Here is a 12,261-nt window from a genome sequence, read left to right as displayed (position 1 = left end):
AAAAAGCAAATCTTTGGGATTGTTTTGAGAATTCATAGGTTTGGGTTTTGGGTTTTTTTTTTTTTTTAATTCTAGACATTAGAAAGTATGAATGTAGCTCCAATACAGTGTGATAGAAAAATGAAGAGTGTTGTCTGTGGCCTTTTATAGTGGAAACTGTTGTACTGAAAAAAAAATATTGTTTTGACCTATTTATTTCTCAGTATTCTTCTTATTATTTCTATATTGATATGTATATAAATAATTATATACTGTCTGTAGAAAAAGTATATTTTTGAAAACTCTTCTTGTCTTCTCTAGTCATTTAGTCATTCTTTGAGTCACTTCAAGCTGGAAATACTGCAGTTTGATAAGTACCCATTTCCCCAAGAATATTCTCCCTTCATCTTCTGTTCCCACCAGCCATTTCTAAGCACTCTAACCCAGTGGACAGCTGCATGAGTTTTTCACACACCATTAATCTCAGACCACAACAGAAGTTTCAGCTTCTAAAAGTGAAACAGGAATTTAGAACAGTAAGTTACACACTGACTAAAGTGAAAACACTGTGTTAAAAACCTGGAATCTGGCTGCATACAGTAAATCTACACTAATACTTCTTAAAGATGCTTTAGATTAGCACTGCTCTATGCTTCCATTTTATTGTGGATCTGCAGCAGAAGGGAGGGAGAGAATGTAAGAGCTGCCAGGTGTGTGCAGGAGAAGTGTTCTTGAGATTCCTGCTAGCAAACCTGCTGCTGGATGAATGCACTCAGTAGGAGCCATTCTGTTCTGCAGATGAAGTCCATTATTTTAAAAGAATCCACTGCCAAGAAATCCAAAGGAGCATTTCCCTTGGTGTTTCTTCCTTCCTCTTGAGTTTTGTTTACTGAATTTTTCTAAAGTGCTGTTTCCATGAGGCTTCAGGTGCGTGTTCATAAGGCACCATGCAGACATGAAGCACCTCAACAGCATCACAGCTTTTCATCTGATGAGAATGAAACAATTCCACTCCCCAGAAATAGCCTCAGTGCTTCATCTCTCAGATCATCCTCAGCCCTTGATCATAACCTTAGCCAAGGAGTATTGATTCTTCCACTAAAGGATGTCATCTTCAGCAGTTTGGTGTATACCTGGGTATTTCAGGACTGGGATGATGAGCATGGAGTGGCTCAGATGGAGCCTCCTTTTTCTTGTTCACATGGGGTTTAGTGCTGACAGATGATGGCTGACTTGGGTTGGTGTTTTGGTAGAGTGTGTGACATTAATTGGTGATCTCTGCTCTAGATCTGGTCACTCCCTTTAGAGCATGACACAGACAGCCCACAGTGCAGTAAGGACTTGTGCTGTTGCAGGGTTTAAATCATGTGAGTGCTCTTCTTGGGCTGTATCATCAAAGGAGGGTAGAAGAAACGTCTGTTTCGTATGGGCAAGCCCTGCTCTTGGCTTCTTAAGAGAAGACCAAAATGTCTGTGCTCATCTAATTTGGTTTTAATTAAGAATCAGTAAATTCATTAATTTGAGTAAAAGGCATGAAGGGCAGACCTCAAAGATGGTATTAATCCTTTATGAATACATCCTCTTCCACACCTTTGATAATGACACACTTTCATGTGTGGCCCTGCCCCTGCCTCCAAGCTTCTTTGAAGAGGAGATCTCCATCTGTCTTCTCATAACTGGGGATATTGTTGCAGACCAAATTTGTTTCTTTGAAGACTTCTTGTGTACAATCAACTGTGTTTCTTCTGTCATTTGCTAATGTCATTGATGTGTGCCTCTATTCCCTTTCCCCATCCTGCAGGGTGGACAGTGTGGAGATGGATTGCAAGTCCGCAACCTCACGTGTGTAGTGCACGATGGATCAGTTTCTGCTACATCCAAACCAGTAGAAAATGCATTATGTGGTGAGCTAACATCGAAAGAAAGTGTGCTGCAGTTACCCTGCTCTGTGCCTTGCCCAGGTAAAGGCTTTGGAAGGTCACAGTGAATTTTCTGCCTGTGGTAGCTGTCTGAGGTGGACATGCTCCCATAGTTCTGACTACTGTCAGCTCTTGTAGCACAAATCTGTGCTTCAGCAGATCAGGTAAATGCTCAGTCTGCTGTTTCTAGACCATCTAAGAAAGTCTTCCTTTGTTTTTGGAGAAAATGAGATACCACATGAAGCAGAAAATCCAAATACTGTTTACTACTGAGAGATATCCCAGGGATATTAAAGCTGTTGTATGCTTAGGTTAGCCTTATCCTTCAAAGCTAATTCTCTTTGAAAACCTGTGATTTCTTGTTTCAACGTGCAGGCGACTGCCACCTGACAGAGTGGTCAGAGTGGAGCTCCTGTGAGCTCACCTGCATCAGTGGCAGGAGCTTTGAGACCACCGGGCGCCAGTCTCGATCCAGGGCCTTCGTCGTGCAGTCTGCAGAGAAGCGGGAGAGCTGCTCGGGACAGGAGATGGAGACACGGCCCTGCTCAGGTAGCTCGGCCACAGCACTGCTTCCTGCCCGTCAGGAGTTTCTTCTGGGCTGCTTGCAGGGTGAGGAGTAACTGGTGTTGGTGTTGCAGGAGGGAAGTGTTACGACTACCTGTGGCAAAGCAGCCTTTGGCGGGACAACGTGCGCACGGTGTGGTGTCAGCGCTCGGATGGAATGAATGTCACAGGTATGTCCCCAAATGGCCTCGCACACTTGTGAGTGAAATGTCTCCACAGAGACTTTTCTGCTTCTGCATCTGTTGCTCAGAGGGAGTTGGGCATCCTTCTTCGCTCTTCCACAGTTTCAGTTTGGATGTTTGTGTGTAGGAAAGACAGGTGGGAGCTCACCAGCCCTGCTGTCAGCTCAGCATCACACACAAATTGCACAGGAGTATTTGGGCTAATTGCCCTTACTGTCTGGCTGGTCATGGGAAGAAATGAGTGCGCTCATACTAAAGGGCTTTCTGGGCTGGCTTGCACAGCCCTCAGTTCAACCTTCCTGCGGCTGTGAAGAGCAGAAGAGAACATCACACGCGTGGTAGAGACCCCATCTTCTGTACCTCCTCTTCTTTTCAAAACACAGGAGTCTCAAATCACTCAAACTGAGAGATTCCTGCTGTTGCTGTGACCTACAAATTCTGCCTGTGAAGGATGAAGAGGGGAATTCATGGTCAGAACTTTGAAGCTCTGTGAGATTGACAAAGGCAGTGAGGTCCATGGGATCTCTTTCAATATGCACAGGGTAAATGAGGAGAGAGTAGAAATGAAAACACAGATGTTCATGTCTAGTTCTATTTATAATGACTAGTTAGGATAATAACAAAAGTCTTATGTGCAAAGGTTGCCAAGTATTTAAGAACTCATTAACATGTTTTTATTCCTATAGAAGCACAGGCTTTCCCAAGTGAGGATGGGCAAGGGCGTTATGTGGATTATGTCTTTTTATGTAGATAAGCCATTAATGAGGACACAGAAGATCTGCATCTAATTCTGGATTCTGTCCCAAACTTCCTATGTGGCCAGTGGCAAATTGCTTAAATCTGTATATCTCTGCTCTCCATTAACAAGATGGGTATGATAATAATTCCCTGCCTTGTTAAGGCAAATTAGTTAATGCGATGCCTACAGATATTATGTTAATGTTCTTAATAGACTAGTATTTAACTATATAAAATAAGCAGGCAAGCACTTCTTACACTGTGGTGATCTAAGACAAAAACATTTTGAAACATGCCCTTGGAGGCACTCAGTGTTTTCTTTTGCAGGAGGGTGTTCTCTTCGGACAAAACCTGCTGAAGTCCGGCACTGCAGCCCGCCGTGCAAAAAACCCTTCTCCTACTGCACTCAGGTAACTGCTCACTGCAGAACAGGCCTGGGAAATCAGCTCTGCAAGATTTAATCAGATTGCATCTTAGATTGCATTCCAGCACTTAGTTTAGTTTGTCCGTGATACCACCTCGAGGATGTTGTGGGAATTTCATCCTGAAAGAAAACCATGAACCTGCACAAACGATGTCGTGTTGTTAGTTTGGTTTTAATTTTAAAATTAGACCTCTTGGTTTAATTTTAATTGAGTGCTGTTGTACTGTTTATTAGAAAAGAGACTGTTGAAAACTTTTGTAAAAGAGGAGATAAAGGAGCATCAATCACCTGTTCGGATCGAGACTATCAGACCCTCAGACAGACATTATAGATATAAGACAATTAGCAAAGGAAAACAATATTAAAAAGCCATTTTAAAATAGAAATACAGAAAACTGAGTATCTATTTAGCAAACCACAGACTTCTAAAAATCTCTTGAAGAAACTGCTTAGTCTGATCCAGGGTAATGGATATTTGGTCATAAGAAAGCTTCATTTTAGATAGCCTTATGAAATACTGGAGTGGAAACAGGTGAGGAGGGTTTGGGTCTGCAGGAGAATTGGTTTTAGTTTGTCTGTTCTATTGCCCATCAGGGTCAGTGGGAAAATTGTTACTTGCAAGAGGAGTTTGCCACAGATCCCTGTTATTAAGCCTGTTGGGATGAAAATGTTTATATGTTGGACTTCTCTGTAAATACTGACTCTTTTTCAACCAATTCCTCAAACATACTTGGGCTTTTTTTTTAACTGAAATGGACTTGCAGGTACCAGTTCCTGGCTGCTTTGGTTTGGGGGTGGTGAATTTGCCTGTGCAGGTTATACCTTGCAGTTTGTTCAAGCTTTCCCTACAGCGTGCACTGTTCTGTGAGAGGGCACTGCTTGGTTTAATGCTGATTTCCCTTTTACCTCCCAGAGAGGAGTCTGCGGCTGTGAGCGGGGATATACAGAAGTAATGAGATCAAATGGGCTCCTGGATTACTGCGTGAAGGTACCAGGTTTAGAAGATAAGAAAGCTGATGTTAAGACCATTGCCGGAAAAAATAAACCTGTCAACTCCAAAATGCATGACATTTTCAAAGGATGGTCTATTCAACCTTTTAATCCAGGTGAAAAACTTAAATATGAATGGAATAGATTGTCTTTAGAAGGTTTTTGTAGAATAAAGGTACAAGCTTTGTAGATGATAGCATCAGAGATTGTGTCTGGGAGCTGCAGAGCGACCTCCCAGTTTCCTGCTCGTGTGCTGTCTTTCATGCCTTTGTGCTTGTACAGAGGAATCACAATCTCTTATGTTGAGAGATAGCAAAGACAGAATGAAGCAATGATATTTTGCAAAAGTATGCTCATATGTGATTTTGGGGGATGTTTAGAACTATTATCTGATGATGTTTCTAGAAGTAATATGTTTGGACTAGGAAAGATATTGATCACTAGCGCTTCAGAAGTTTCAGAGCAGAAAATGCTTAAGATTTCATTAAAGAAAACATTGGCTGTTTCTTGCCATATTTCAAAAATATATGAAAAGAACAGGTTAGAAAATGTACAGTTTAGTCTTGAGGGTCGAAGTTACAACATTAAAAGCGTCCCACAGACAAGCTGCTGTGCCCAAGCAGCTCATCCCAGGCGGATCTTTGACATCCATAGCACAAAATCTTCCCAGCTGGAACCACAGACTGCATGTGCCCAGACTGGTCCATTGCTCTAATATCCGATTCCCATTTTGACTGTTGTTTTGATGAATTCATTCAAAGCAAATTTCTGAAATGCAAATAGGACTTGAAAAATGGGAAGCAAATGTGCCAGGCACATCAGGTTTTACTGAAATGCATCTGTTCCCCTCGTGTTATAAAATACTAGCAGTGCAGTTCCTCCCCTCTTCAGGTACCTGATACTGCTTTTGTTTGCAATTAGTTCCTAATGAACACAAGACTTTAGAAAACATGTAGTGAAAGGTTCTCTAAGGGGATTCAGGGAGCCATAATTCTGTCTGATCTATGTGATCACACTTTGAATGTTACATTTACATATTTGATTTGCAGACAGTGGTTAACCTTTGCGTTGACAGTCTCTGGGCTCACAGAGCTCAGTCCAAAGCCTTTCAAAGTTGGCTGCTTTTTGATCAAACCCTTCATCCAGTTCACCCACATGGTTCACCTGCAGTTTGAATCACAGGTTTGGGGTTAATTGCCTTTTTGTCAACACTCCTGGCTCTCTGTAGGCTGTTTTACTTGGGTATCATCTCTTTGCTTGGTACCTTTATGGGGTTAGGAAAAAGGGAGGGTGTAGGTGCATGCTGCAGTCCTCCCTTTTTAAATCAGCATTTGAGTCTGCAGCCCTAAAAGCTTCTGGAGGGCTTTACCTCAGTGCAGCACCTGTGAGCCAACTCTCACCCAAGGTCTGCAGCAGAAATAGTGACTGAGGCACTTGTGCAGAACATGGTGTTGCCTAATTTACAGCAGAAATGTTGTAGAAACAATATATGGGAAGGGAATAAAGGTGCCCCATGTGTGCTAAGTGTATCACCAGCCCTGTGGCATCCTGCAGTTAACTCTTCAATCTGTATGTGCTCAAACTAGTGCTCTTCAAATCCCTCCCCTTTGTCTAACTTCACGACAAAATGTGTAATTCTCCCCCTCAAAGAGGCTCTCAGGCTCACTAGTCTGGGGATTTGCAGAAGTTACTGCTGGCTGAGCCAGGAAACCTCTGTTACCTCCCTGTTCTGCTCTTGACAGCAGGTCTGTGGTGAGAGCTGCCTCTATGGATGGCATTTATCACCCTGCAGCACCACAGTCCTTGACATTGTGCTGGTCAATGAAAGTACCTGTGCCTTCTCCAGCTTATCTGTGGTTTCCCTTCCCCTTTACAGTTTGGAACACTAATTTTATTTTGATTAAATGAGGCTGATGTTTTTGTTCTTCTATAAATGCTCTACAGGAGTGCACAGAACTGATTTCAAATCAGGCTGTGTTTTTCCTCTCTTAACTACACTCTGAGAGGCCAGAGTTCAGGTACAGAAACTTTTCTTCAACTTGAGAGGCAATTTAAATAGCATTGTTTAAATTGTCAGATGGCATGGTCCAGTGCCTTTCTGCTGGGGATGGGGAGCAGAGCTGCCTTCACAGCAGACATGCTGTGATGCCTTTATGGGGCTGTGACAGTCCCTTTGCAGGATTGCTAAGTATTTCTTGGCCATCTCCAGATGAGAGGCAACAAATTTCATACTGGACTTCAGCAAAATAACTCAAACAAACCAAGCCAGTCCTGATGAACAGAGCTTTTCTCACATGGGAGATAGTCTGCAAGTGTTTTGAGGGGCAGAAAAAAATCTGTGAGAGGTACTCAGCCTTTCCCTAAAGTCTGGAAGAAAAACAAGAGAGTGGGATCTGATTAAATGTGTTTCCATTTGAAAAAATTTGTCATCCAAACATAAAATGAAAACCAGGCTCAGTGATTGTCCCTCTCACTTGACTGAATTTGAAATGGCCTCTGTCAAGCCGTGTCTGTGGGCACGGCACAGGTTCCTGTTCCTGCCTCCAGTGTGCATTTGCAGCTCTGTTGATGTGAATCAGCTCAGACTGCTGCTGCGTGGAAAAGTACCAAAGCTGCTCCCTGCAAGGAAAGCTGTGCAGCCAGAAACAGAGCAAGGAACAGAAATATTGATCTTTCAAAAATTGCTGTTATTATTAATGCAAAGCTTGTAATTAAGGACCTGTCCAAGTGAAGTGTTCTGAGACAAGGGAATGTTTGAACAGACTCAAGCCCACATGTACATGGAGGGGTTCCTGCAGGGGTCCTGGGTCACTGCAGCCCAAAGAGCCAAATCCACAGCCTTACCTTGTCTTAAAGCCAGTTTTGTCTGCTGCTCTGTGGCCCAACCAGAAAGCTCTTTCCCAGCTTTATCCCTCTTACTGTTACAAAGCCTATTCTTGTTTTTATTTAAAGCTGAATTTATTCCCATTTGTTGCCCAAGTGTTTCCCAGTTCTAAGCAGCTTTTCCACTTGTGCTTGCTGGTATTTACCCCAACTGACCCCCAGGTATTTATAGAGAACAACCCCATCCCTTTTTAGCCCTCAGCTAAACACATCAGGTGTTGCCTGCATCTGTCTGGGTCAGCTCAGCATTGAACTGCCTCTGCCAGAGCAGCCACTGGGCTCTGGAGGGAATGTACCCTAATTATCCTGTGCCTCTGCCCCTTTCCATTAACGTTTTGTCTTTAAAATCTGGGATTTTTTCAGAAATCCTCCTGTCAGAAATATGGGGTTTATTAATTATAGCCAGTCCCTGCTGTATTCCCCATCAATGATGCTACTAATGTCTCTTTAATTGATCTCTTAAAACTTTGTGTATTTTAGAATAAAGTCTTTTATTCTCTCCTCTTCTTCCTCTGTCCTTTTTCCTTGTCTTCCAACAGATGGTAAACTGAAGATATGGGTATATGGAGTATCAGCTGGAGGGTTCTTCATCATCATTTTCCTGATTTTTACATCCTACCTGATGTGGTGAGTATGGCAGGTGTTCTGTCCTTAAATAACAGCTAGTTTGCCTTTATTTAAACAATCCAAAAGACACCACAACACTGCATTGCAGGCATTTAATGCTCAGAGCTTCAGGAAAGGATGGAGGCTGGACTACCTAAGTGCTTTCATTTGGCCCCTACCTCAGAGTAATTAAAACTCTCCAAACTGTAAATGTTAACAGCTGTTATTCTGAAGAAGTTTGGTGGCCATGCAGGGAAAGAATTATTTTTGGTTATCAATAGGCCCTTATATTTATTCAGACTTCTGCTGGGATTAGAAAGGGGTTTTATTGTATTCTTCAAAAAAAGATAAAGTAAAACTGAAGAAAGGCAAGGAGAGTGATTGGAACAAGGAGCTGGCTTCTGCTCAAGGAAGGACTAAATAGAATAGGGACATTCAGTTGAAAAATGATGTTTGATGTGGGAATACAATAGAGATCTATGAAATCATGAATGGGGGAGAAAAGGGTGCTATGGAATTTTTTATCTCCCACAATAAAAGAAGTAGGAGGCATCCGATGAAATGGTTGTTTAAAATAAACAAAAGATATTATTTTTCCCACAGTGCATTATTACCTTGTGAGCTTGCTGCTGCCAGGGCTGTACATGCCAGGAAGATAAATGGATTCAGAGATGGCTTAAGAGTTCATGGGAGATTGGGTCTTTGGGTGTTAATTGTGGTTTCTTGGCTGTTCGCTACAGCTCAGAAAATCCCTAAATAGGTTTTTGCAGTGAATACATCAGGTGAAAACATGTCCTGTGCCTAAAGCTGCTCTTACCAGCCATTGTTAAGGACAAGGTAGCAGGTCTGCACCTTCAGTGCAGGGGCTCTGGGGTTTGACTGGGGGTGAGGGGTGCGTGCCCTCCTGCAGCGCAGCCGTCGCGCGGGCAGGGCAGGGGAGCCTGGCCTGAGAGCTCGCCTTGCCCTCCCTGCTTTGAGTGCTTGGGAAGGCACTGCCATTGATGCCTCTGGGAGGACAGAAAGGGAGAAGGGGGAAGCATCCAGGTGTCCTGCAAGTCCCAAGGATTTGCCCTGAACTTACAAACATTCACAGTGCAAGCTGGCCCAAGCCCTGTCCAGTCAGGGCAGGCAACCAGAGAGCCTCAGCCGTGGCCTGACAGCATCACTGCCCACTTTCATCCAGCAGTTTATTCCCTTTCACTCTCTTAGTCTTTCTCTCATTCTCTCTCTTGGGTTAAAAGCTCAAATAACAGCTTAGGAGCTGCAACTCCCTTATTTTCCAAGCCATGTAGTTCCATTTCTCTGTGGCTTCACAGCAGAGGATACAGAGGATTTTTTAAATAACATTACACACTTCTCCATCACTTGGAGTCTGCTGAGGAAATGCATTTCTCAATAATAATTATTGTTGCTTCAATACCATGCCAAAGAAATATGAGAATATCCCGCTCCCAGACAGCTCATGTTCCAATTTTTCTGCGAGGTGTTCCTTGTTTTGTCAGCTGTGAGAAGAGATGGGAGATGAATGTGCTTTATTTCCTCTGCAGATGGGGAGCACAGCTGGCTGCCCCTTCCTGGCAGGCTGTGTGTCCATGCCACACACATGAAAGCACCAGGGGGGCCATGTGGTGCCACCCAGTTACAGCATTCAGTAGCCACTATGGAAAGTTGATTTTTTTAGACTGAAATCTGGGGGCTGACGATGTTTCTGAGCTTGTTACGGTTTGTAATTTTGTCTTTTGAATTGCTTTTCTTGCAGCAAAAAAACGAAGCAGCATCAAAGCCCTCCACCACAACAGAAGCCTCTAACCCTGGCCTATGATGGAGACATTGATATGTAACATAAACAAGAAATCCAAATGTAGACATCGACTGCCTTAACTGCTTTCTTTTTTGGAACTCTCTGACTTCTCAGTTTTTTGAGGAATCTCCTGATGTATAATATCCTGGGCAGAACAGAAGTATTGCAAGCTGAAAATTTTGCCACCTCTTTATTAAAAAAAAAAAAAGGAGTAAAAAACTTGGATCTTGTGAAACTTTTCAGAAGAGAACAGAAACTACATCCCTTCCTGTTGAACAATGGGAATAGCAAAAAAATGAAAGAGAGAATCTACAGACATCAAAAGGAATTAGTTAAAAAAAAAGGCATGACAATCCCAAGGAAATAGTGACATTTACTGTAAATGACAAGTTTGACACAGCATCATTATGCACTATATTAGTGCAGGGTTCTTTATTCTTCACATACTTCAACAATGAGTTTTCTAGTGTTTACATTTCGTTCAAAGACTTTAAAACCAGATCATGTATTTTGAGAAATGCAAGGAAGAATGAGTTGAAGTGTCTGAAGTTATCAGGTTTTTTAAAGTTTCTTCCTTCTTATCCTGTTTTCTAGTCTGGAATATGATTTTGCTTCATTTCCACCTACAGGACAGAATAAGGATTGTTATGAAAAAGCATAGGTGGTTTCTTAACCAAGATTATTTTCTAAAGAGCTGAGTAGATAGGTGTTTTGATGAATGGCTAGAGGATTTGATTGTTTGAAAAGGATTTTAAATTAAATTAAACCATGTAGATACATTATGGCCAGTTTAAATTGTTATTCAGTTTAATTAAAACAAACTCTGCTTTTGTATTTAAATTTTCTTATCTGAAATATTTATAAATTCCTTTTTTTGAATTTAATTACCTGACCTCATTTAATATACATCAAACACAAATGCAGTTTGTAGAAGGTCTTGCTTTTTTAAATGTTTCAGAACCACTGAGAAGTTACATGTCGTAAAATTCTGGGAACATTTGAAGAGGGTAAGTGTTTATAATAGTGTGTGTTGCAAGTAAGAAAGTGCCATCTTGTGGTATTGACTTGTATTTATAAGCAAATAAAATGCTAAAGAGAGTGAGAAAATTGCTTCTGGTATGTTGAATTAAATGTGTGTAAACTACTTGTGTTATTAGTCATTTACTGAGCTGAGACTGGCCTCGGATTGCAAACTCCTCTGGCTTTATTTTGTGCTGCAGTGATTAGTGAGAGAAAGAGTGCAGACAAGTACAAGTCAAGAGAATAATTGCTGGTCTGGAGTATGCTTGGTCTTATTTTTAACTCAATGCTGCTGCTTATTCCAATAATCAGAAGAGAAAAAGAAGAATTGTTACCAGCCCAGCACCTGTGTGGTCCTTCCCCATCCAAAGGTACCTGGATCATCACAACAGATGGGTATGACTGGGGCAGAAGGCTTTGCTCATCTTGTCATGTTGCTATTCTCAGCTTTGTAAAGTGGTTTGAATGTTATGGTTTTATTGGAAAAATGATGGAATTTTATATAGGTTTCCTTCCCTAGGCTGGGATCCCACCCACCCAGCATTGCTCCTGCAGTATTGAATTCAGATGGTGTTGTGCCACTAAGGCAGGGTCAGGAATGTGCTTTTCTCTTCCCTTATTACAAAGAAAGGCTGATGGAATTGTGAGGGGAAATTGTCTCATGTTTTTCTGGCCCTGAAGATGTTCTGCTGGCCCTGCTTTCCACCTTAGAGCTATAACTGTTTATGGAATATAAAGCAGGATCTAGTGTTTCCCAGTAACACTGGGCTCCTAAATCTTTTTTCAACAGTGCCCTGTAGTGAACCATTGAGTAACATCTACAGAGGAAGAATCACAAGGGGAATAATGACCTGGTGCCATTAGGAACAACACTGACAGATCTTAATATATTTTGTCTGTGGGATACCATGTCAGCAGAGTGGTACTCTCTGAATAATGAAGGAATGAGCTCAATTAAGCATGCTGTTCAGCAAGGCATCGGAGTGGGCAAGTTGGTGTAATAGTAGCAAAAATGACAGCTGGAACATGTGGTCATTGCCCTCAGCATCAGGGTAAATTACAATCCAAACTATGATGAAGAGAAGGCTCTGGGGAGACCTCAGAGCATCTTCCAGTGCCTAAGGGAGTACCAAGAGAGCTGGAGAGGGACTTTGG

The 12,261-nt window shown here is 42.1% G+C and overlaps 1 protein-coding gene across 5 annotated transcripts in view; it reads left to right on the top strand.

Annotated features, from left to right (window-relative positions):
• Window positions 1-11,193, top strand: part of THSD7B (thrombospondin type 1 domain containing 7B) — a 378,906-nt gene extending 367,713 nt beyond the window's left edge. For all 5 annotated transcript variants that reach the window (XM_068195171.1, XM_068195173.1, XM_068195169.1 and 2 more), the window contains 7 exons: window positions 1,781-1,940; window positions 2,274-2,447; window positions 2,537-2,632; window positions 3,710-3,792; window positions 4,720-4,912; window positions 8,219-8,306; window positions 10,045-11,193. In XM_068195171.1, coding sequence (XP_068051272.1) covers window positions 1,781-1,940; window positions 2,274-2,447; window positions 2,537-2,632; window positions 3,710-3,792; window positions 4,720-4,912; window positions 8,219-8,306; window positions 10,045-10,126 — 876 coding nt within the window. In that variant the 3' untranslated portion in view covers window positions 10,127-11,193. The remainder of the gene's footprint in view (window positions 1-1,780; window positions 1,941-2,273; window positions 2,448-2,536; window positions 2,633-3,709; window positions 3,793-4,719; window positions 4,913-8,218; window positions 8,307-10,044) is intronic.
• The last annotated feature ends 1,068 nt before the right edge of the window (window positions 11,194-12,261 follow it).

The sequence above is a fragment of the Anomalospiza imberbis genome, chromosome 7, assembly GCF_031753505.1.
Source record: "Anomalospiza imberbis isolate Cuckoo-Finch-1a 21T00152 chromosome 7, ASM3175350v1, whole genome shotgun sequence".
NCBI lineage: Eukaryota > Metazoa > Chordata > Aves > Passeriformes > Viduidae > Anomalospiza > Anomalospiza imberbis.
This window is presented reverse-complemented; position numbering and strand designations above follow the sequence as displayed.